The 21583-nt window shown below is 51.2% G+C and overlaps 1 protein-coding gene across 1 annotated transcript in view; it reads left to right on the top strand.

The window, feature by feature from the left end:
• LOC125442154 (unconventional myosin-Ie-like) overlaps positions 1 to 16063 on the top strand; it is a 31341-nt gene extending 15278 nt beyond the window's left edge. Inside the window, exons 12-17 of the mRNA XM_048513328.1 lie at positions 1422 to 1568; positions 2720 to 2877; positions 3038 to 3118; positions 12524 to 12713; positions 14354 to 14535; positions 15415 to 16063. Of these exons, the coding sequence (XP_048369285.1) occupies positions 1422 to 1568; positions 2720 to 2877; positions 3038 to 3118; positions 12524 to 12713; positions 14354 to 14535; positions 15415 to 15491 (835 nt within the window). The 3' untranslated portion in view covers positions 15492 to 16063. The remainder of the gene's footprint in view (positions 1 to 1421; positions 1569 to 2719; positions 2878 to 3037; positions 3119 to 12523; positions 12714 to 14353; positions 14536 to 15414) is intronic.
• Positions 16064 to 21583: the final 5520 nt, after the last annotated feature.

Below are 21583 nucleotides of genomic sequence, written 5' to 3'. Positions count from 1 at the left end.
GCAGAAAACAAGCTGGCTCCCTCTTAGAATATCTAAACATGGCTATCATGTCACCTCTTCACCTTCTCTTCTCCCAACTAAACATCCCCAGCTCCCTAAGTCTCTCTCCATAGGGCATGGATTCCAGACCTTTGACCATTTTGGTTGCCCTCCTCTGGACCCGTCCCAGCTTGTCAATATCCTTCTTAAATTACAGTGCCCAGAACTGTACACAATATTCACCGTAATCTCCTCGATATTACCGTCATCTTCCTCGATCCGCCTCTGTCAGTGTCCTGACGCCCTTCTTTTCAACACCCCTTTCAACTTTAGGCTGAGATTTAAGGGATTTCCATTCTGACTTTTATCCAACCAAGGGAGTTTTAGAGTCTTGAAATCTTTTACCCCGAAAACTTTGTTGATCTCCAAGATGCTGCTGGACTCGAATTAGTTGTTCCGCTGCAGATTAACATGGCTACCCTCTGAACTGTTTTCTTCCATGGATCCTGAGAAAATTATTTCCCCCCCAGAAAATTATTTTCAGGAACTTCAGTTTAGTTCCTGAAAGAACCAGAGAAGACCCTCAAGGGTCGATTCCGCACTTGAGTTATCGACCTAAGCTCGAGCTGCGTTCGACCTAAGTGCTCCGCACAACCACTGGGATCGACATGATTTTGTACCAGCTTCGCCCCGTGTAACGGTCAAATTTCCGACTCCAGTTGGGAACTACTACTTTTTCCGGGAACCACGCTCAAACTCAGCTCGATTCCAGTAAAGTGCGGAATCTCTGGTGCCAGAAGTCCCCCATCCAGCCAATCACAGCTGAGTGTTTTGGGCATGCGTACAGCTGGCCAATCAAAAAACGCCACCTTTGTCCCTCCATTCCTGTGGCAGTTTTTTTTTATAATGTGTGTGGGGATAGACGGAACATGGCCGTAGAACAGCAGCCAATCGGAACGGAGCGGCGAAGAGGCACAGGATGATTCCGCCGTCCGAGCTGGGATCAAGCTGGTTGCAGTGGGGAACAACAATGGCTTTGACCTAGGTCAGTACCCTTCTCAGGGAACTGGGTCGAACCTATTTTACTCGTGTGCGGAATCGCCCAAGGAGGACTTTAGTTGGATATTGATTAGGATTTTATTCTTTCTTTTTAAAGTCCTGCAAGGACAGACTTTCCACCCTAGAGTCAGAGGTGGGATCCAACCAGTTCTCACCACTTCTCTAGAAGGGGTTACTAACTTTTTCCGAGTGCCGAGAAGGGGTTACTAAAGCAACCTCCCTGCCCAGTAGGGACTGGAGGTGCGCGTGTGCGGCAGCGCCACTGTTTGAATCCCACCACCATCGGAACCTGTTATTAAAATGTTTGGATCCCACCACTGCCTGGCGTGTGTTTCCATCGGGGTCCCCCAGTTCCTGACCTCTGCCCTTTTTCTCTTCCCCAGCACACTGCAAGACGACTTCATCATCATTCACGAGCCCCAGTATGACAGCGTCTTGGAGTCTGCGTTCAAGACGGAGCTGCTGAGCTTGTTGTGCAAGCGCTACGAGGAGAGGGCCCAGAAACCGCTGGCTGTCAAGTTCAGCAACCAGTAAGTAGCCATAAAGCTCCTTGCCGTGGTGTACTGGCTAAGAGCAGGTGCGCTTTAATCTGGAGAACTGGGTTTGGTTCCCTGCTCTGCCGCTTGAGTTGTGGAGGCTTATCTGGGAAATTCAGATTAGCTTGTGCACTCCGACATGCCAGCTGGGTGACCTTGGGCTGGTCACAGTTCTTCGGAGCTCTCTCAGCCTCACCCACCACACAGAGTGTTTGTTGTGGCGGAGTGCGGAAGGGAAAGGAGATTGTAAGCCCCTTTGTGTCTCCTTACAGAAGAAGAAGAAGAGATTGGATTTATATCCCCTCTTTCTCTCCTGCAGGAGACTCAAAGGGGCTTACAATCTCCTTGCCCTTCCTCCCTCACAACAAACACCCTGTGAGGTGGGTGGGGCTGAGGGAGCTCCGAGAAGCTGTGACTAGCCCAAGGTCACCCAGCTGGCGTGTGTGGGAGTGCACAGGCTAATCTGAATTCCCCAGATAAGCCTCCACAGCTCAGGTGGCAGAGCTGGGAATCAAACCCGGTTCCTTAGAACATAAGAACATAAGAACAAGCCAGCTGGATCAGACCAGAGTCCATCTAGTCCAGGTCTCTGCTACTCGCAGTGGCCCACCAGGTGGCTTTGGGAGCTCACCTGCAGGAGGTGAAAGCAAGGGCCTTCTGCAGCTGTTGTTCTCCTTCAGATTAGATATACGAGGGGGGTATAAATCCAAACTCTTCTTCTTCTACTCCCCCTATCCCTCTCCCCTCCCCCTTTCCCCCCTCCTTATCCCTTTTTATTGAATAGGGACGATTCGGAGGGGGGGATTTATTAGCTAGTTTATTTCTTATTATTCGATCCCCCTCCCCAATTGGAAACTTACCTGGAATTTTATTGGCACCAAAGTTTTTCAATTTCATATTACGACTTGGATTTTCAATCTTATTGGGCTGGATTTCATTGTCTTGTATTGTTTTATGTGAGCCCCTCTGAGCCTGGGGTAGGGTGGGATATAAATCCAAAAAAAAAGCCAAAAAAAAAGTAAAATAAAACTGCCAGGTGCATTGTGGGTTAGTTGCAGAAGGGCAACGTGGTCCGAAGGAAGGTGGCTGCCAGAAACTCCGCTTACGGCCCGCTCTCCTGTCTTTCTCTCTCTGTCCTCTCCAAGGCTGGAGTTCAAGGTGAAGAAGGATGGGTGGGGCCCTTGGGGGGCCGCCGGGTCCCGTCAGATCCAGTTCCAGATCTGCCAGGGGGACCTGGCCCTGCTCCGCAACAACGGCAAAGTGTTGGTCATCAGCATCGGGCCCGGCTTGCCCCGGAACGCCCGTGAGTTGGAGCGCGGGGAGGGGAACTCGGGTGGGATGGCAGGCGGCCAGGATAGTCCTGGGGCAATTTCTCGCTATGGCCGCTGGCTAACCCAATGGCAGACTGCAGAATTCAGGGCCAGTTTCACCCAAAGAGCTAACTGCGGATGCTCCAATTTCAGGGCCCACCCGGAAGGATAACAGGAAGAGCCGGTACCTCGGTGGAGCCTCTACCCCAGGCTGGAACGCCCCAAGCAGTGCAGGTAAATGACCGCTGTCGTTGGGAGAAACGCCAGACCCAGAGGTGGGATCCAGCAGGTTCTCACCAGTTCCCGAGAGTGGGTTACTAATCATTTGTGTGTGCCGAGAGGGGGTTACTAATTGGGTCCGCTTTTCCGGTAGAAATTCCATTAGGTCCCAAAATCATAAAGTCCTGTTGTTTCCTATGTGGCTGGTTAGCGAAGGTAGAAAACGGGATAATTCTCCCTGTTGGGCTGTTTTAAAAACATGTTTTAGACATATGGTAAAGTTCCTTGTTTAAGGAAAGTCTCCTCCTTTTGATTTCTAGAAACAAAATTAAGTATTTGAAAGTATTCAGTGTTTGACAGGCAGTCAATTAGAGGAGAAGTAGTTGTTTCTGTTGGCAGTAGACGATAGGACTTGCTAGAATGAGTTTAAATGATGGACAGAAAGATACCAGCTGGAAATTAGGAACTTTTTTTTTACAGTAAGAGTTTTTTACAGTAACAGAGAAATTATTAATGCCCCGCCCCCAGAATGCCCGGCCACGCCCCCGTCGTGCCCCGCCCAGCCCCATTGGCACTACGCCACTGTTTGAATCCCACCCCCATGGGAACATGTTACTAAAATTTTTGGATCCCACCACTGGCCAGACCTCAGAGGTACACGGTCTCTAGTTCCCTAAGAAGAGCTCAGCTGGATCAGACCAGTGAGGGTCCATCTAGTCCAGCATCCCATTTCACACAGTTGTTCCAGAGGGCCAACAGAAGGGTGTAGAGGTTGAGGCATTCCCGTGATGCTGCATGGGCATGGGCATGCCATGGTTATTGTTACATGAACCAAAGTTCCCTAAGAAGAGCTCAGCTGGATCAGACCAGTGAGGGTCCATCTAGTCCAGCATCCCATTTCCATAGAAGCAGAAATAAAAGGCTTTTTGGATGTAAAAGTCCGTTTATTAAGACATCTTAGAAAGCTCACGTACACGTAGTGGCAGGAATGACACTTCACGCCAGAAGCACAGGTTATAACACCATTCACCCCATCCCCCCTCCTGCTTCCCATGGGAACGGAGTCTTCATCTCCCGCGCAAAGATAAAGTCTCCGCCGATGAAGCTGGCCCATCGCCCGGGCTGTGGAATGCACTCAAGGTTACTTCACCATCAACACTATTGAATCCTTTACACTCTGCCTCCCTTAAAGAAGACCCCTCCCCAGGTTTTATCTTGGGAAGAAGCGGCGGTGGAAAGCAGAAATAATAAGAATTGGAAGCGTCAATATTTCGGAATAAACCCATTGATTATACCCAGAGGAATATCCCGCAGAGACTAAATATTGCAAAGCGTTTGCGATTAAAGCGAGAAGTCCAGGATAAGCGTCAATTTAAGTAGTGCTTGTGACCATCAATAATGTCGGTGGGGGCCTCTCCGGCGAATTCGTGCCAGGCACGCTCGAGGCGGGGAGCCTCCTTGAGCAAGCTGGAATGGAAGACAGGATGAATGTTACTAAGAGAGTTAGAGAGCAAATCTAAGCGGGCAGTGACATCATTAATAATCACTTTAGTAATCTGAAAAGGTCCCACGAATCTTTTGCCAAGTTTGGAAAATTTTATGCGATCTCTAAGATTTTTTTGTAGAGCAAATACACCCAAGAGCCCACTGCCTTGAAATCCGGCGGTGTTTATCGTAGCTTTTTAGGATGCCAGCTTGTTGTAAAGCGGTCTGGACGTTTTTCGCTCCTAAACTTAGGGATGAAATCCATTGTTGAAACTCTGGAGGGTCCCAAAGCTGCATGGTAGTTGTAACGCTTGGCGGAAAAGGCGACCAGACACAATAATTTCAAGGGGTTTTCTTTGTACTGCTATGAACCGCATTGTTATGGTACTCCATAAGCGGAATAAGCTTCGCTTCCAATTGTCTTGGTGGTAGTTGGTGTAACAAGCGTAAATACTACTCTAGGGTTCTGTTAAGTTCTCTCCGTCTACGCCCGTCACTTTGAGCGTGGTAGGGAAGCGGCGGCGACTAACAACCCAAAAGCGCCTTCCAGAACTTTGAAATGAATTGGGGGCAGCGATTAGGAGACCTACACCTTATAGTGGGAATGGAGGCGGTAAACATGTTGAATGAACAGTCGTGCCAACTTAGGAGCGGAGGATGGAAGCACATGGAATAAAAATGGGCTTGTTTAGAAAATAAGTCCACCACCACCCACAAAACCGTGTTGCCATGACTTTCGGGCAAATCCGTGTAATAAAATCCATGGAGATGACTTCCCAAAGGCGGGAGGCCACGGGAGAGTTTCAACAGTCCATGGGGCTTTCGGGATGGTTTGGCTTCTGCACAAACCGAGCAGCCCTTAATGTATGCCTCAATGTCCTTAGCGCGTGCGCCACCAGAACTGTCGGTAGCCAAATGCAGAGTTTTTCAGAAAGCCAAAATGTCCAGCCCGGCGGGCATGCGTGTAAACTTCAAGAACCTGCGGAGGAGGCCGTACCAACATTCCCCCTCCGCCAAACTCCATTCTCCAAAGCGCATGGTGGGAGTCACCTTCTTCCGCTGGAGGCTCGAGGCAGCCCGCCTCCTCGAGTTCGCAGGAAAGGAGAGCGAAGACTGGGAATGTGGGGGTGAAGAAGGAGAGTGGGCGTTTGAATCAGGGTGACAACCAGCCCCAACTGGGAGGAGAGAACAGTGGGTGGAATGTCATTAAGGCTCCTCGAATTGAAGGCCCGAGGCTAGCGTCAATGGTTATTGGTCTTTCGGGGAAAAAATGGACTGTAAGAAAGCGAAAAATCGGCCCAACTAAGTTGTTTGCGGACATCTTGAGGGGTGGAAAAAAGAGCTGCCAGGTTCTTGTGATCCGACCAAACCTGAAAGAGTGTTTAGCCCCCCCTCAGCCAGTGACATGCAGAAGTGGAAGTGCTACTTTAATGGCCGCCCGATCTCTTTATCCCCTACAGTCCAGTTGAGTTCAGCACCAGAGAATTTCTTAGACAAATAAGCACCGCGGAACCAACAGCCTACCATCTTTATTTTCTGCAACAGGGCTGCGCCAAGTGCTTTGTCGAGGCGGCGTGAACCACAAGCGGGAAGTCTGGGTCAGGGTGCTTTAGGATAGGTTCGATTGAGTAGCGCAGACTTTAAGAGTTGAAAGGCTGTTTGACACTCCTCGGACCAGGAAGGGGCCGGGCTTGGCGGACAGTGGATCTTTACCGCTTAGTGCGTAGAGGTCTGTGAAGAGGAAGAGTCAGTTCAGCGGGTGGGGTATAAAGTCACGATAGAAATTAGCAAAACCAAGAAAGATTGGAGCTCTTCTTGCGGTTGGTGGGGGCGAGCCATTGGAGGACTGCGTCAATCTTAGCAGGATCCATTTTCAAGCCCTCGGTGAGATCCGATAACAAATAGTCAATGGAGGTCTGGTGAAAACAGCATTTTGGAAGTTTGGCAAAGAGATTGTCGAGCAAAGCGTTTCAATACCTCTCGAACCAATGTTCATGCTCTTCTATATGGTTTGTAGGTAAATCAAAAGCGTCATCTAAGTATACCACAACTCCTTTGTACAATAAATCATGGAGAACCGTTGATAAGGGCCATAAAAGCCCGGGGCCCCACTTAACCGAATGGCATTATCAAGTATTCAAACTGTCCAAACTTTAAAAGCAGTCAAGTGTTCATAGCCCCTTCAGCAATTCTGACCCTGTAGTAAGCTTCTCTTAAGTCCAATTTAGTAAAATCGCCCTTTGCGAGTGCATCTAAAGGTCATGATCAAGGCAAGGATATTTATTGGACAGAGACGCATTGAGACCTCGATAATCTGTGCAAAGCATTAAAGACCCATCTTTCTTTTTTACAAACAAAAGCGGGGCGGCGTGTGTGTGTTTGGTAGCCCGCCATATGAACCAGCGAGGTGAGTTCTTATCCAAGAAATACCGGAGTTCCTTCTCCTCATTAGGACTCATCGCGGTAGGTTCTACCTTTGGGCGGATTTAAGCCCCTGGTTGTATAGCGTTTTGCAGTCAGTGTCTCTGTGGGGTGGCAGCGGTCGCATTCCTGCTCCTGAAAAAACTCTGGCTAAATCATGATAAAGCAGGTGGGATGCCAATAGAGTCGGGAGCAATCGCTGAAGAAGCCAGGGAGGGTGTGTCAGGAGAAGTTGGGTTTCCCCAATTCATGTGTTCACGCAGGGAGGGTCAGTGAATTCTAAGATCCGTTCTTTCCAAATGAACTTTGGTTCATGTAACAATAACCATGGCATGCCCAAAACTATGGAGTGTTTGGCCACTGGTAAAATAAAACTAATTTTCTCCCAATGAATTACGACTGCTTGGAGGAGAACGGCTGTGTGTTTTGAACTGGGCGGTCCTTGGATTCGAGGGGGCTGCCGTCCATTTGGAGTGAATGGTATGGAAGCTTAGCCAGAAATTTGGTTGAACCTAGCTCCTCTGCCACCTGGGGCGCATTAAACAGTGGGAGCAGCCAGAATCCACAGGGCGAGGAAGGCTATAATGCGGTGTGTTTAGCGGGGTTGGCCAGCGGCGGACAGTAATGGGGCTGCCTTCACTCACAGCGTCGGGAGTGGGGCCCATGTCCATGGGGGCTGAAGGAAGGCAAACAGCCGCTTCCCCTCCTCTGGAGTAAGCCGATGACCGCTTTAGGCCGAGCCGTCGGGCCCGCCCGATCTGCGATGGCGGCTTGGCAGATGGAGATCTTGTAGCTGGAAGCGGTTGGTTTTGTTTCTTAGGACAGTTGGCGGCTAGATGACCTGGCCCTCCGCGAGTAAAGACACACAATCCCAGTCGGCGGCGTTTCAGAGGTGGTTTCGGTAGGAAGCGGCTGGAAGCAGCTTGAGTAAGAGCGCAGTGGTGGGTTTTGGCGTGAAGGCCTCCGGCCTGGCGTATTCCAAAGCGAGGAAGGCGCCACCTGGGACCCCAACTGGATCAATCGCAATGATGCGAGGAACCGAATTAAAACACCGTTTCCGCGCAGCTTGCGTCCACAGCATCCGAGAAGTGACCGCATTTCATGCGTTCAGGCCACTCAGGAGGAAATTCGAGCAACCCGTACATACAGAAATTCCGCGGGCAAATTCTGCAAGCGGGCGGTTGCCTTGCTGGATAGTTTTGATAGTGCGGATAGCTTCATTCGGCGCCTGGATCTTGAAGCAGCGCTCTTAAAACTTGGAGAATCTTGGGCACCGTCACGAGAGTCTTCATCTTACAAATCCAAAAGTCCGCGAACCAATCGGCTGCTGCCCATCCGGACTGAGCGATGTCCGTATTTTTTAGCTCAGGCGGTATAAATCATCATAGTCTTCAAGTGGGCATTGAGTTGCAAAATGGTAGGGAAGTTTGAGCGGTCCCATCAACGGGCTGTGTCGAGGGGGGCGATAGTAGCCCGTTCCACGGCTCTTAGCGCCTGGGCGGTGGTTCGCCGGGTTGAGCAGGTTAGGCGAGCGGCTGTTATGCGGGGTGCGAGGAATGCGGAGCTGGCCCGGTGCAGCTGGCGTTTGGGTGGCAGGACCCAGTGCGTGGCCCCCTGGCCAGCGTGATCGAAATGATAACAGCATGGGCGCTCAACTTGGGGCTTCCTGGTCTGCTGCCTCCTTAGCTCCCTCTCAGCGCAGCCAGCTCCCTCTCGCTGCGGGTCAATGCATCCTGGTCGCGTAAGAGCAGCTTTCTCGTTCCAATTTAGCCAGTTAGGTCACCGTTTAAGAGCTTCCGATGAGCTTTCGCTTCGCGTCGCGCTTAAGGGCCTGAAGCAGCTTCGCGTTGCCGTTATGCTAAATCCAGTCTGGAGTGTTCCAGGACTTTATCATGGACTGACAGATTCTGGGCATATTAGCCGTTGGAGGCGCATCTTTAGCCGCGGTCCAACTTTCCGAGCTGGACTTCTTTGCGTGCGCGTTCCGGTCCCTCTGCAGGTTTTCGGCTCTTGCTGCAGCTGTGCCCGTTCCTCCTCTCCCATAGCTGGCGTTCCGGGACCATGCTTCTTGGGCATCTACGCGGTCGCCCACTTCCTCATCAGGTCTCCTTCGATGGGAGGAACAGATCGGCTGAAGTGCAGGCTTTCTTCGGACTCTTAAAACCGTCTGGAAGCGAGACATCGAGAACACCGTAGCCACCGGTGGCTCCCGGGAGGCACCTCAGGTGCTGATGCGCTGGCCGGGATCAGGGGTCCAATTGGAGGAAGACAGTACGGATACCCCTCCCAATCCAGGTTTAGTCCCGAAAGTATCCTTGAGGACGGGCCCCAGTGCTGTGCCGGTGGTTCTTTGGGAGCATCACCAAAATCGAGAGTCCAGGAATGCGTTCAATGGATTCCTGGGTTGCCGCTGAAAGGTGGTCAGACCCGTCTCCTCCATGACAAGGTTGCATCTGAGGTTTGTAATCCCTGCAGCGGGCAGAGATCGATCCACAGGCGCTCGATCCATAGACAGCGCCCCAAGCGGCTCATGGAAGTCCCCATGGTGCGTCGTCCGTCCCTCGTTCCAGCGGGTAAAGGAAGACTTCGTGCTGATCACGAGGGGCGGAAAAGAACCACCAGCGAGCCGTTCTCCTGCCGGTTCCTCCAGATCCAGAAGGGGAAAGGTCGAGACCCTCTTTGGGAGCTACCGCGCAATATCGCAGTAACATTCAACCTCTCCATGTCAAGACACCAGAGGTCCACTGTACTAGGAATATATTGAATTAGATTCCTGCCACAATGTAAGGAATTCCATAGAAGCAGAAATAAAAGGCTTTTTGGATGTAAAAGTCCGTTTATTAAGACATCTTAGAAAGCTCACGTACACGTAGTGGCAGGAATGACACTTCACGCCAGAAGCACAGGTTATAACACCATTCACCCCATCCCCCCTCCTGCTTCCCATGGGAACGGAGTCTTCATCTCCCGCGCAAAGATAAAGTCTCCGCCGATGAAGCTGGCCCATCGCCCGGGCTGTGGAATGCACTCAAGGTTACTTCACCATCAACACTATTGAATCCTTTACACTTCTGCCCTGGGATCCAGAGGTTGACTGCGTCTGGATGTGGAGGCTCACTATGGCCACTTAGGTCATCTCCTATATGAATCTGTCCACAAGAACACAACACCTGTATAAGAGCCTGTTTGGAAAGGTCTTTCTTTGCTAGATCCCTTGTTGAGGCAGCGTGGTGTGGTGGTTAAGAGCAGGTGCACTCCAATCTAGAGAACCGGGTTTGATTCCCCGCTCTGCCACTTGAGCTGTGGAGGCTTATCTGGGGAACCAGATTGGCTTGTACACTCCAACACACGCCAGCTCGGTGACCTTGGGTTAGTCACGGTTCTTTGGAGCTCTCTCAGCCCCACCCACCTCACAGGGTGTTTGTTGTGAGGGGGGAAGGGCAAGGAGATTGTAAGCCCCTTTGAGTCTCCTTACAGGAGAGAAAGGGGGGATATAAATCCAAATTCCTCCTCCTCCTCCTCCTCTTCTTCTTGATTAAAATAAGACTAATGAAATGAAAAATAAAATGCTTTAACCTTCTCTGCAAATCATTCCAATGTATACCTTAATACACTGATGGCGAACCTTTTCGAGACCGAGTGCCCAAATTGCAACCCAAAACCCACTTATTTATCACAAAGTGCCAACACGGCAATTTAACCTGAATACTGAGATTTTAGTTTAGAAAAAACGGTTGGCTCCAAGGCGTGTGTTACTCAGGAGTTAGCTTGGTGGTAGTCGGTGGCTGTGCTTTGAAGCAACCGTGCAACTCTTCCAACGGGTGAATCACAACCCTAGGAGGGTTTACTCAGAAGCAAGCCCCATTGCCAGCAACTGAGCTTACTCCCAGGTAAAGGATCGCACTTTAATTCTTTGCATGAAAACCAGTGTAGGGTTACCTACACTGCTTCCCCCAAACTAGGTCTTAGGTTTAATGCTAACAATTGAGCCCAGGCCAGCCTAGATGTGTGTGTGGGGGGGGGGGGGACTCTGTTTGTGCTTGCCCACAGAGAAGGCTCTGAGTGCCACCTCTGGCACCCATGCCACAGGCTCGCCACCACTGCCTTAACAGCACCTGAAGACTGAACAGACTAAAACCACAGGAGGATAATCTGAAGGACTCAGATTTAGAGGGGGGAGCAACATTCCCTGTAAACCACGTGAGGGTTGGGGCCTTGTGGACGAGGATCTGCCCAGCAGGGGGAGCTCTGCCAGGTGGCTCAGTTCCGCACAGCGTTTTGTTCCGCGTGGCAACCAGGAACATTTAGCGAGACTACCGAAAGGGAGCAAACAGCAAGAATCAAGCGTAGAACTGTGCGGAGTGGGGGCAGGTGCGGGGACATGGTCTATGGGGGCTTCTGAGCAGGAATGCTGCACTTGGGGAAGCCAGCAGAGAATCATAGAATTATAGAGTTGGAGGAGACCCCCAGGGGCCATCCAGTCCAACCCCCTGCAATGCAGGAAGACAGAATCAAATCGCTCCTGACAGACGGCCATCCAGCCTCTGTTTAAAAACCTCCAAAGAATGAGACTCTACCACACTCTGAGGAAGTGCATTTTGTGCACCCCATTTCAACAGGGTTTCTCTGAGCTCACGGGTGGAGTTTATCCTGCATTTGTTTATTTAGATCCCACTTTTCTCCCCTGTTGGAGTTCAAAGCAGTTCAGAACATTGTTCACCCCCCCACAACAACAACAACAACCCAGCGAGGTAGGCTAGGCTGAGAGTTTGTAATGGGCCCAAGGTCATCCAGCGAGCTGCTACGATAGACTTAAACCTCGGTCACCAAAGGCCCTAAGTCTCCCACTGTAGTGGTTAAGAGCAGGTGCACTCTAGTCTGCCGAACCGGGTTTGATTCCCCGCTCTGCCACTTGAGCTGTGGAGGATTGTCTGGTGAACCAGATTAGCTTGTGCACTCCAACGCTCGCCAGCTGGGTGACCTTGGGCTAGTCACAGTTCTCTCAGAGCTCTCTCGGCCCCACCCCACCCCTCACAGGGTGTTTGTTGCGGGGGGCGGGGGAGGGAATAGGAGATTGGAAGCCCCTTTGAGTCTCCTTACAGGAGAGAAAGGGGGGATATTTTGTATGCTGCTATTGATTTTAAGGATTGTAATTGTGTTTTAACTGTTGTTGGATATGATGTGTTGTGTTGTAAACCGCCTAGAGCCCTCTGGGGGTGAGGCGGTCTACGAAATCCAAATTAATAATAATAATAATAATAATAATAATAATAATAATAATAATAATAATAATAATAATAATAATAATAATAATAATATCATCCAAACTCTTCTTCTGGCTCCCCACTGGTTCCCACCCAGGCGAGCCGGGCCAGTTGATTCCTTGCCTCTGCCCCGTGCCCCCCCCCCCCGCAGAACGCCCCCTGGGCCTCCACCGGACGACCCTCCAGGCTGGTAGCCCAACCCGTCCCCCCAAACCATCAACTGACCCCTTCTTCTCTTCACTCTCTGCAGGCCCAAAGTGGAACCACCAGGGGCACAGCCGTGGGGGGGCGAGGGGCCGGCAGCCCCGTCCCTCCATGACCCGGCAAGTCAGCATGGAGCAACCCAGCCTGCCCCGGCAAGGGGCCAGCCCGAGAGCCAAAGCCGTCCCCGCCCACCTCAACCTGGACTTCATGAACGTCCCAGACCAGGGCGTGGCTGGGTAAGTCCATCAGGGTGGCCTCGTTACCCTTCCAAAATTCTTGCCTTTCCGGTATTCAAGCGGCCGGCAGCGTGGCAGGCGGGGCTGAATCTACTCTTCCCCTGAGCCGCCTCGTATTATTGTTGCAATCAGTTCCACAGTTGTCGAAGGCTTTCACGGTCGGATTCAACTGGTTCTGGTGGGTTTTCCGGGCTGTGTGGCCGTGGTCTGGTGGATCTTGTTCCTAACATTTCGTCTGCATCTGTGCCTGGCATCTTCAGAGGTGTATCACAGAGAACAGTCTGTTTCACACAGTGTCTAGTAGTGGGAAGGGAAAGTTTAGTGTGGTATATTGTCCATGTCCCAGGGTGGGGAATCAATCATTAAGTGTTTGGGTGGAACTTGCTATGCAAAGGTGTTGTTGAGTGCATTGTATTGCGGGTGGGGTTATCAGTCCATTTTTTAAGTCCTGGGAACCAAGATTTGTTAATTCTCAGAGTCTCTTCTTTCTTATTGAAGTTGTCTTGGTGTTTGTGAACAGGGAGGCCATTGAAATTCACAAACACCAAGACAACTTCAATAAGAAAGAAGAGACTCTGAAAATTAGCAAAGCTTGGCTCCCAGAACCAGTTCCACAGTTCATTAAATCTCGTAAACTGTCTTGTTTGCGTGGCAGCAGGCGGAGTCTGAGTAGGCTCCGGAGCAGGACCAGTTTCTGCTTCGCTCCTTCACATATGTCCTGCCCTGCCGGCCTGCAGGAGGAAGAGGGAGGCGTTGTGGCTGTACAGTCGCCAACTCCAGGTTGGCGACATTTCTGGAGATTTGGGAGAAGAGCCTGGGGCCGGGTGGGGGAGGTCCTTAGCGGTTCAGAGGAGCCGTTTCTTGCAAGGGAACTGAACTCTGCAGTGTGGAGATCAGCTGTCCTGCTGGGAAATTGACAGGCCCAAGTTGGCTACCCTGCCAAAGAGAGGGCAGGACAGACGGGCAGGATTGGGGCCTCTAGTTTCCCGGCTCCTTCAGGCATTTCTCTTCTGGGACAGGGCAGGGGCAAGTGAGCAGTGGGCTGTCGCTTTGGTGGGCCTCCTTCCTACCCCAGCCTCGTCTCGACGGCTTCCAATCTGGAGAACCGGGTTCAATTCCCCACTCCTCCACCTGAATGGCAGAGGTTCATCAGATGTGTTTCCGCACTCCTGCTGGGTGACTTTGGGCCAGTCACGGTTCTCTCCGAACTCTCTCGGCCCCACCTGCCTCACAAGGTGTCTGTCGTGAGGAAAGGATTGTGATTGGTGTCTGGAATCTGCTGCCACAGGAAATGGTGATGGCTACTCACCTGGATAGCTTTAAAAAGGGCTTGGAGAGATTGATGGAGAAGTCGATCTATGGCTAACAATCTTGATCCTCCTTGATCTGAGATTGCAAATGCCTTAGCAGACCAGGTGCTCAGGAGCAGCAGCAGCCGCAGGCCATTGCTTTCACCTCCTGCAGGTGAGCTCCCAAAGGTACCTGGTGGGCCACTGCAAGTAGCAGAGAGCTGGACTAGATGCTCTGGTCTGATCCAGCAGGCTCTTCCTTATGTTCTTAAAGGAGCTTGTCAGCCACCTCGAGTCTCCTGACAGGAGAGAAAGGTGGGGGTATAAATCCAAACTCTTCTTCCTTTTCAGCCTGAAGCGGCGCCTCTCCAAGGAAGCCAAACCCGTCCCGGGAGGGGGCCGGGCAAAGCCAAAACCCAAGCCCAAACCTCAGCCACGCCTCCCGCAGTGCCGGGCCCTGTACGCCTACGATGCTCAAGACACAGACGAACTCAGCTTCAACGCGGATGAGTTCATTGAAATCATCAAGGAAGGTGAGTCCAGGTCTTGAGTTCAGGGGCCAGCGTGGTGTAGTGGTTAAGAGCAGGTGGATTCTAATCTGGAGAGCCGGGTTCGATTCCCCACTCCTCCACCTTAGTGGCAGAGGCTTATCTGGTGAACCAGTTGTGTTTCCGCACTCCTGCATTCCTGCTGGGTGACCTTGGGCCAGTCACAGTTCTCTGTGAACTCTCAGCCCCACCTGCCTCACAAGGTGTCTGCTGTGGGGAAAGGAGCTTGTAAGCCACCTTGAGTCTCCTTACAGAGGAGAAAGGAGCAGCAGTGGCGTAGGAGGTTAAGAGCTCGTGTATCTAATCTGAACCGGGTTTGATTCCCAGCTCTGCCGCCTGAGCTGTGGAGCCTTATCTGGGGAATTCAGATTAGCCTGTGCACTCCCACACACGCCAGCTGGGTGACCTTGGGCTAGTCACAGCTTCTCGGAGCTCTCTCAGCCCCACCTACCTCACAGGGTGTTTGTTGTGAGGGGGGAAGGGCAAGGAGATTGTCAGCCCCTTTGAGTCTCTTGCAGGAGAGAAAGGGGGGATATAAATCCAAACTCAGCTCTTCTCTACTGTACAACCTCCATGGGCTGAGGCAGTCTACCTTCTGGGAACAGCCAGCCTTTTAATGCCCAGTTTGTAAGGGGCCTCTGACTAGCTTCTGCCCAATCCTGCGGATCTGTTCTGCGAAGGGTGGCCTTTCCCACTCTGTGTGAGGAAGAGGGGGGGTCTCTTTGTGCTAGGGAGGGGCAGAGATGCCATCATTAGCAGAACGGAGCCAGAGGTTGCTGACCTTTGCCCCCGCGTCTTCCCATCCTGTGAGTTTTGCCTGGGGAGAAGACTGTGCCTCACTTCTGGACTCTCCTCCTTCCGCAGATCCGTCTGGCTGGTGGCGAGGCCGAATCCGGGGCAAAGAAGGCTTGTTCCCGGGAAACTACGTGGAGAAGATTTGAGGGGAGGGAGCCGCTGCAGCTCTTCCTCGGGCAGCCGTGCGGGGTGATGGGAGGCCGCCCCCTCGCCCTGTCGTTTGCCGCAAGATTGCAGAGGGCCACGCCTGACCCCAGAAGGGGGCTGGTGGCTGGAGGAACCCCCCAGCGCCTCCCTCCAGCTCCTTTGCACCTGGGGAAACGGACAAGTCATCCACACCCCTTTGAGATTCCAGAGAAAGCCGCTTGGATGGACCTCTCCCCCCCCCCCCCCTAAATTGCAGCAGGACAAATGAGGTGATTCCGTATACTAACAAGGAGCCGCGTGGCGTAGCGGTTAAGTGCTCACGCTGCCACTCGCACGGTCAGGAGTTCGAGCCCCCTGTGGGTCAGATATCCCGGCAGCTGGCTCGTGGTCAGGTCAGCCAGCCATCCATTTCCTGGTTGGTAAATGAGTACCTAGCTCATAGCTAGGGGGGGTAAAGAATAGCCGGGGAAAGCAACGGCAAACCACCCCACAAAAACGGCTTGCCTCCGAAATCACCGCTTGCAGCGGAACCTCAGGGTCGGACACGACTGAAGGGGAAAACTTTACCTTTTGTTTTTTAACATGGAGCCACGCAGATGAATTGCGGTATCCCAGAACTTTGAATCAGATCGGGGAAGGGGCACGGCCGGCCTTTCAACCCGGAAGGGAGAAGAGAGACAGCCGGGAACTCCGGAACAAAACGCCCTAATTTTCGACTCTTGCTCCCAGCTAAAAATGTCCAGACTGGGGTTGGAGGAAATTGCCGAGCAACCGTTCCAGCCCTCCGTGGTGGGCCTGCAAACTCTTGGGGGACATTCTCACCTCTGTTATACAGAGGCGAGGGGGGGAGCGTCTTCAGACACCGGCGAGAAGTTTGCGGCGGGCTCGGACCAGACACCACAGCTGAGACCACTGTGCAGAACCGGGGAGGAGGGGGGCCGGAGCTGGGGGGAGCCACACCGTTGACAATTGGAATAAATTATGTGAATCGCTTTGTTTCTGGGTGTATTCGAATCGCATTTTGGGTCTTGAGTGGAAACGGGATCCGAGAGGAGATGGAAAGGGTTCATTTCGGCGGGGCGCTGAACTGTTTGCCTTGGTACAAAGAGAAGAAGGAGAGCTGGATTTATATCCCCCCCTTTCCTTGGGGGGATTTATATCACCTATGGCAGTGATAGCAAACCTTTTCGAGACCGAGTGCCCAAATTGCAACCCAAAACCCTCTTATTTAACGCAAAGTGCCAACACGGCAATTTAACCTGAATACTGAGGTTTTAGTTTCGAAAAAAACGGTTGGCTCCGAGGCGTGTGTTACTCGGGAGTAAGCTTGGTGGTAGTCATTAGCTTTGCTTTGAAACAACCATGCAACTCTTCGAACTGGTGAATCACGGCCCTAGGAGGGTTTACTCAGAAGCAAGCGCCATTGCCAGCAACCGAGCTTACTCCCATGTAAAGGATCGCGCTTTAGTTCTTCGCTTGAAAATCAGTGGAGTTCAACAGCACTTAACAGGGTTACCTACACTGCTTCCCCAAAACTAGGTCTTAGGTTTAATGCCATTAATCGAGCCCAGCGGCCCAGGCCAACCTGGACGTGTGGGGGGGGGGGGACTCTGCGCGTGCCCACAGAGAGGGCTCTGAGTGCCACCTTTGGCACCCGTGCCATAGGTTCGCCACCACTGACCTATGGTGAAAACAATCACAAAATGGTTGCCGTGGGAGGTGGAGCCAGTCACAAAATGGCTGCTGCAGTAGGTGGGGCCGACCACAGAAAGCCGGGAACTGATGAGATGAAACATAACTCATAACATTTCAAGCAAAAGCTGTTTAACAGGGTGCCTTTTAACCTTCCAAGTCAATCAAAAGTCGTGCCGGGCAAAACGACTCATCTAGCCCTGTCCGCTTGGTGGGCACCAGTGAAGGCACGGGGGGGTTAGGGACTCCTGTCCCACAGGCTGCAATTCAAGCAACTCACCCAACAACTGAGGAGGGGGGGCAGAGGGGAAGGGCAGCATATGGGAGCAGCAGTGGCGTAGTGGTAAAGAGCAGGTGCACTCTAATATGGAGAACAGGATTTGATTCCCCGCTCTGCCACATGAGCTGTGGAGGCTTATCTGGTGAACCAGATTAGCTTGTGCACTCCAACACTCACCAGCTGGGTGACCTGGGGCGAGTCACAGTTCTCTCGGAGTTCTCTCAGCCCCACCCCTCGCACAGGAGGAGAGGGCCCAGAGACTGCTGGCTGTCAAGTTCAGCAACCAGTACATAAGAACAAGCCAGCTGGATCAGACCAGAGTCCATCTAATCCAGCTCTCTGCTACTCGCAGTGGCCCACCAGGTGCCTTGGGGAGCTCACCTGCAGGATGTGAAAGCAATGGCCTTCTGCGGCTGTTGGTCCCGAGCACCTGGTCTGTTAAGGCATTTGCAATCTCAGATCAAAGAGGATCAAGATTGGTAGCCAGAAATCGACTTCTCCTCCATCAATCTGTCCAAGCCCCTTTTAAAGCTATCCAGGTGAGTGGCCATCACCACCTCCTGTGGCAGCATATTCCAAACACCAATCACACGTTGCGTGAAGAAGTGTTTCCTTTTATGAGTCCTAATTCTTCCCCCAGTATTTTCAATGAATGCCCCTGGTTCCTGTATTGTTGTGAGAAAGAGAAAAATTCTCTCTGTCAATGGCGTTTTCTACCCATGCATAATTTTATAGACTCCCAATCATATCCCCCTCAGATGTCTCCTCCTCCAAACTAAAGAGTCCCAAACGCTTTGCAGCCTCTCCTCATAAGGAAGGTTGCTCCAGTCCCTCAATCATCCTCGTTGCCCTTCTCTGCACTTTTTCTATCTCTTCGATATCCTTTTTGAGATGCGGCGACCAGAACTAAACACAGGACTTGATAATAAAAATAATAGAAAAGGAATTGATAATAAAACTGCAAAGATTGTCATGCCCTTATATAACTAGCAGTGGATGCGACGACGCGCTTGGAGTCACTTTGTGGTAAGTCCGAAGTTCTTGGTGCGCCGCCATCTCAAAAAAGGATATTGGAGGAGATAGAAAAAAGTGCAGAGAAGGGCAACAAGGATGAATGAGGGACTGGAGCACCTTCCCTATGAGGAGAGGCTGCAGCGTTTGGGACTCTTTAGTTTGGAGAGGAGGCGGCTGAGGGGGGATATGATTGAAGTCTACAAAATTATGCATGGGGTAGAATATGTTGACAGAGAGAAATTTTTCTCTCTTTCTCACAATACTAGAACCAGGGGGCATTCATTGAAAATGCTGGGGAAGAAGTAGGACTAATAAAAGGAAACACTTCTTCACGCAACGGTGATTGGTGTTTGGAATATGCTTTGCCAAAGCGAAAGTGGTGATAATACTAACCTCGGAATTAGCTTTAAAAGGGGCTTGGACAGATTTATGGAGGAGAAATCGCATTTATGGCTACCAATCTTCGATCCTCTTTGATCTTTGAGATTGCACAATGCCTTACTAACAGACCAGGTGATCGAGGGTGGCTTTAACAGCTTCCCATGAAAGACCATTGCGTTCACATCCTACATGTAGGAGTCTCCCAAAAGGCACCTTGGTGGGCCACCTGCTATGAAGCAGTGCAGAGAGGTGGACTAGATGGACTGTTTGGTCTGATCCAGCTGGCTTGTTCTTATGTTCTTAGAGGACTCCAAGTGCGGTCGCACCACGGCTTTATATAAGGGCGTGACAATCTTTGCCGTTTTATTCTCAGCTCCTTTCCTAATGATCCCCAGCATAGAGTTTGCCTTTTTCACAGCTGCCATGCATTGAGTTGACATTCCCATGGAACTATCAACTAAGACGCCCAAATCCCTTTCCTGGTCTGTGACTGATAGCACTGGACCCCTGTAGCGCAGTGTATGTGAAGTTTGGATTTTTTGCCCTATGTGCATCACTCTTTACATTTTGCTGCATTGAACTGCATTTGCCATTTCTGGAGCCCACTCACCTAATTGATCAAGGTCCGGGCTTGGAGCTCTTAGCAATGATCTTTTCTGTGGTTCTCACCCACACTACATAATTTGGTATCATCTGCAAACTTTGGCCACCACGCTACTCCACCTACTTCCAGGTCATTATGAATAGGTTAAGAGAGCACTGGTCCCAAAACGGATCGCTTGGGGACACCCACTCCTTACATCTCTCCATTGTGAGAACTTCCCATTTTACACCCACTCTTTGCTTCCTGTTTCTCCAACCAGTTTTTAATCCATAGGAGGACTTCCCTCTTATTCCTTGATTGCTGAGTTTTCTCAATAGTCTCTGCTGAGGAACTTTGTCAAAAGCCTTTTGGAAATCCAAGTAGACAATGTCCACTGGTTCCCCCTTATCCACATGTCTGTTTACACCCTCAAAGAACTCTAGTAAGTTTGTAAGACAGGATTTGCCTCTGCAAAAGCCATGCTGACTCTTTCTCAGCAGGTCTTGCTTTTCTACATGTTTTATAATTTTATCTTTAATGATAGATTCTGCTAATTTACCAGGAACAGATGTCAAACTGACTGGCCTGTAATTTCCCGGGTCCCCCCTAGATCCTTTCTTAAAGATTGGTGTGACATTGGCCATCTTCCAGTCTTCAGGGATGGAGGCAGATTTCAGGGATAAGTTGCATATTAAAGTGAGAAGATCAGCAATTTCATGCTTGAGCTCTTTAAGAACTCTTGGGTGAATGCAATCTGGGCCAGAGGATTTGGTAGCATTTAGTTTATCAATGGCTGCCAGAACTTATTCCTTGTCTACCACTATCTTCGCTAGTTCCTCAGATTCACCTCCTAAGAAGCTTGGTTCAGGTGCAGGAATTTTCCTCACCTCCTCTTGGGTGAAGACAGATGCAAAGAATTCATTCAGCAATGGCCTGCTGCTGCTGCTGCTGCTCCCGAGCACCTGGTCTGCTAAGGCATTCATGTCTTCCCTCTGTGTGTGCTTGCAACGGTGGATAACAGCGGTATCTCTGGCCTTCTCCGCGAAGGGAGGGGTAGCCAGGTGGCTCTCTATCGTTCCCCGGTCTAGACCTTGGGAAGGGACTTTCGCTTTCCTCTACTTTTCCCGCTTTTACTTTGCGTAGTTGGGGGCAGGGGAGGGGGTGGACTACAGGGGTGATAAAGCTATGGGCATTCAGGATGCGGGCCAGAACTGGGGTTCAGTGTTTGTCCCAGTAAAGACTTCTGATGGATGACATCCAGAGTCGGTCATTGAATTAATCATAGACCTCCCCAGAAGACAGCCCTAATAGCTCCTTAGGGCGCAGCAGTGGTGTAAGAGGTTAAGAGCTCGTGTATCTAATCTGGAGGAACCGGGTTTGATTCCCAGCTCTGCCGCCTGAGCTGTGGAGGCTTATCTGGGGAATTCAGAGTAGCCTGTGCACTCCCACACACGCCAGCTGGGTGACCTTGGGCTAGTCACAGCTTCTCGGAGCTCTCTCAGCCCCACCTACCTCACAGGGTGTTTGTTGTGAGGGGGGAAGGGCAAGGAGATTGTAAGCCCCTTTGAGTCTCCTGCAGGAGAGAAAGGGGGGATATAAATCCAAACTCCTCCTCCTCCTCCTCTTCTTCTTCTTCTTATTTCAAGGCAAGCTCCCCCTCCCCCAAAAAAATTAACCAGATTTTTAGGAACTTGGAGCCTCCATAGGCCCTTAATTTCTAGCCACTGACGGCAGAGCCTTCCTGGGTTGTTCTCAAAGGAGAAAGGGAAGAAAGAGATGTGAAGGGATTCAAACTTGCCACCGCAAGCTGCAACAGCCAGCCACGTGCTAGCCCACGGCATAAACTCAGTCTGTTTTAGGGTAGTTCTGCACAAACCACTCCCACCGCAGGCCCTTACCACAGCCCGAGAGCATTTTGCAAACAAGCGTACTTCAGATCACAGAACAACACATGACTTCTTTCTTAGACCCAGTGTCTGACATGTTATTGTGAGGATTACAAAATAAGTTTTAAAATGTGCAAACCATGATAAAAATCAAACCTTGGCCCATTCGTCATTCCCTTCACCCCGCCCCCCGCCCGCGCCCAAACCTTTCCTAACTGTTTATAGCACACCAAAAAAAGGATCTCTCTCCAAACC

This window comes from Sphaerodactylus townsendi, linkage group LG01, assembly GCF_021028975.2.
Source record: "Sphaerodactylus townsendi isolate TG3544 linkage group LG01, MPM_Stown_v2.3, whole genome shotgun sequence".
Lineage (NCBI taxonomy): Eukaryota > Metazoa > Chordata > Lepidosauria > Squamata > Sphaerodactylidae > Sphaerodactylus > Sphaerodactylus townsendi.
The sequence above is the reverse complement of the archived record's forward strand: the minus strand, read 5'-3'. Positions and strand labels throughout refer to the sequence as shown.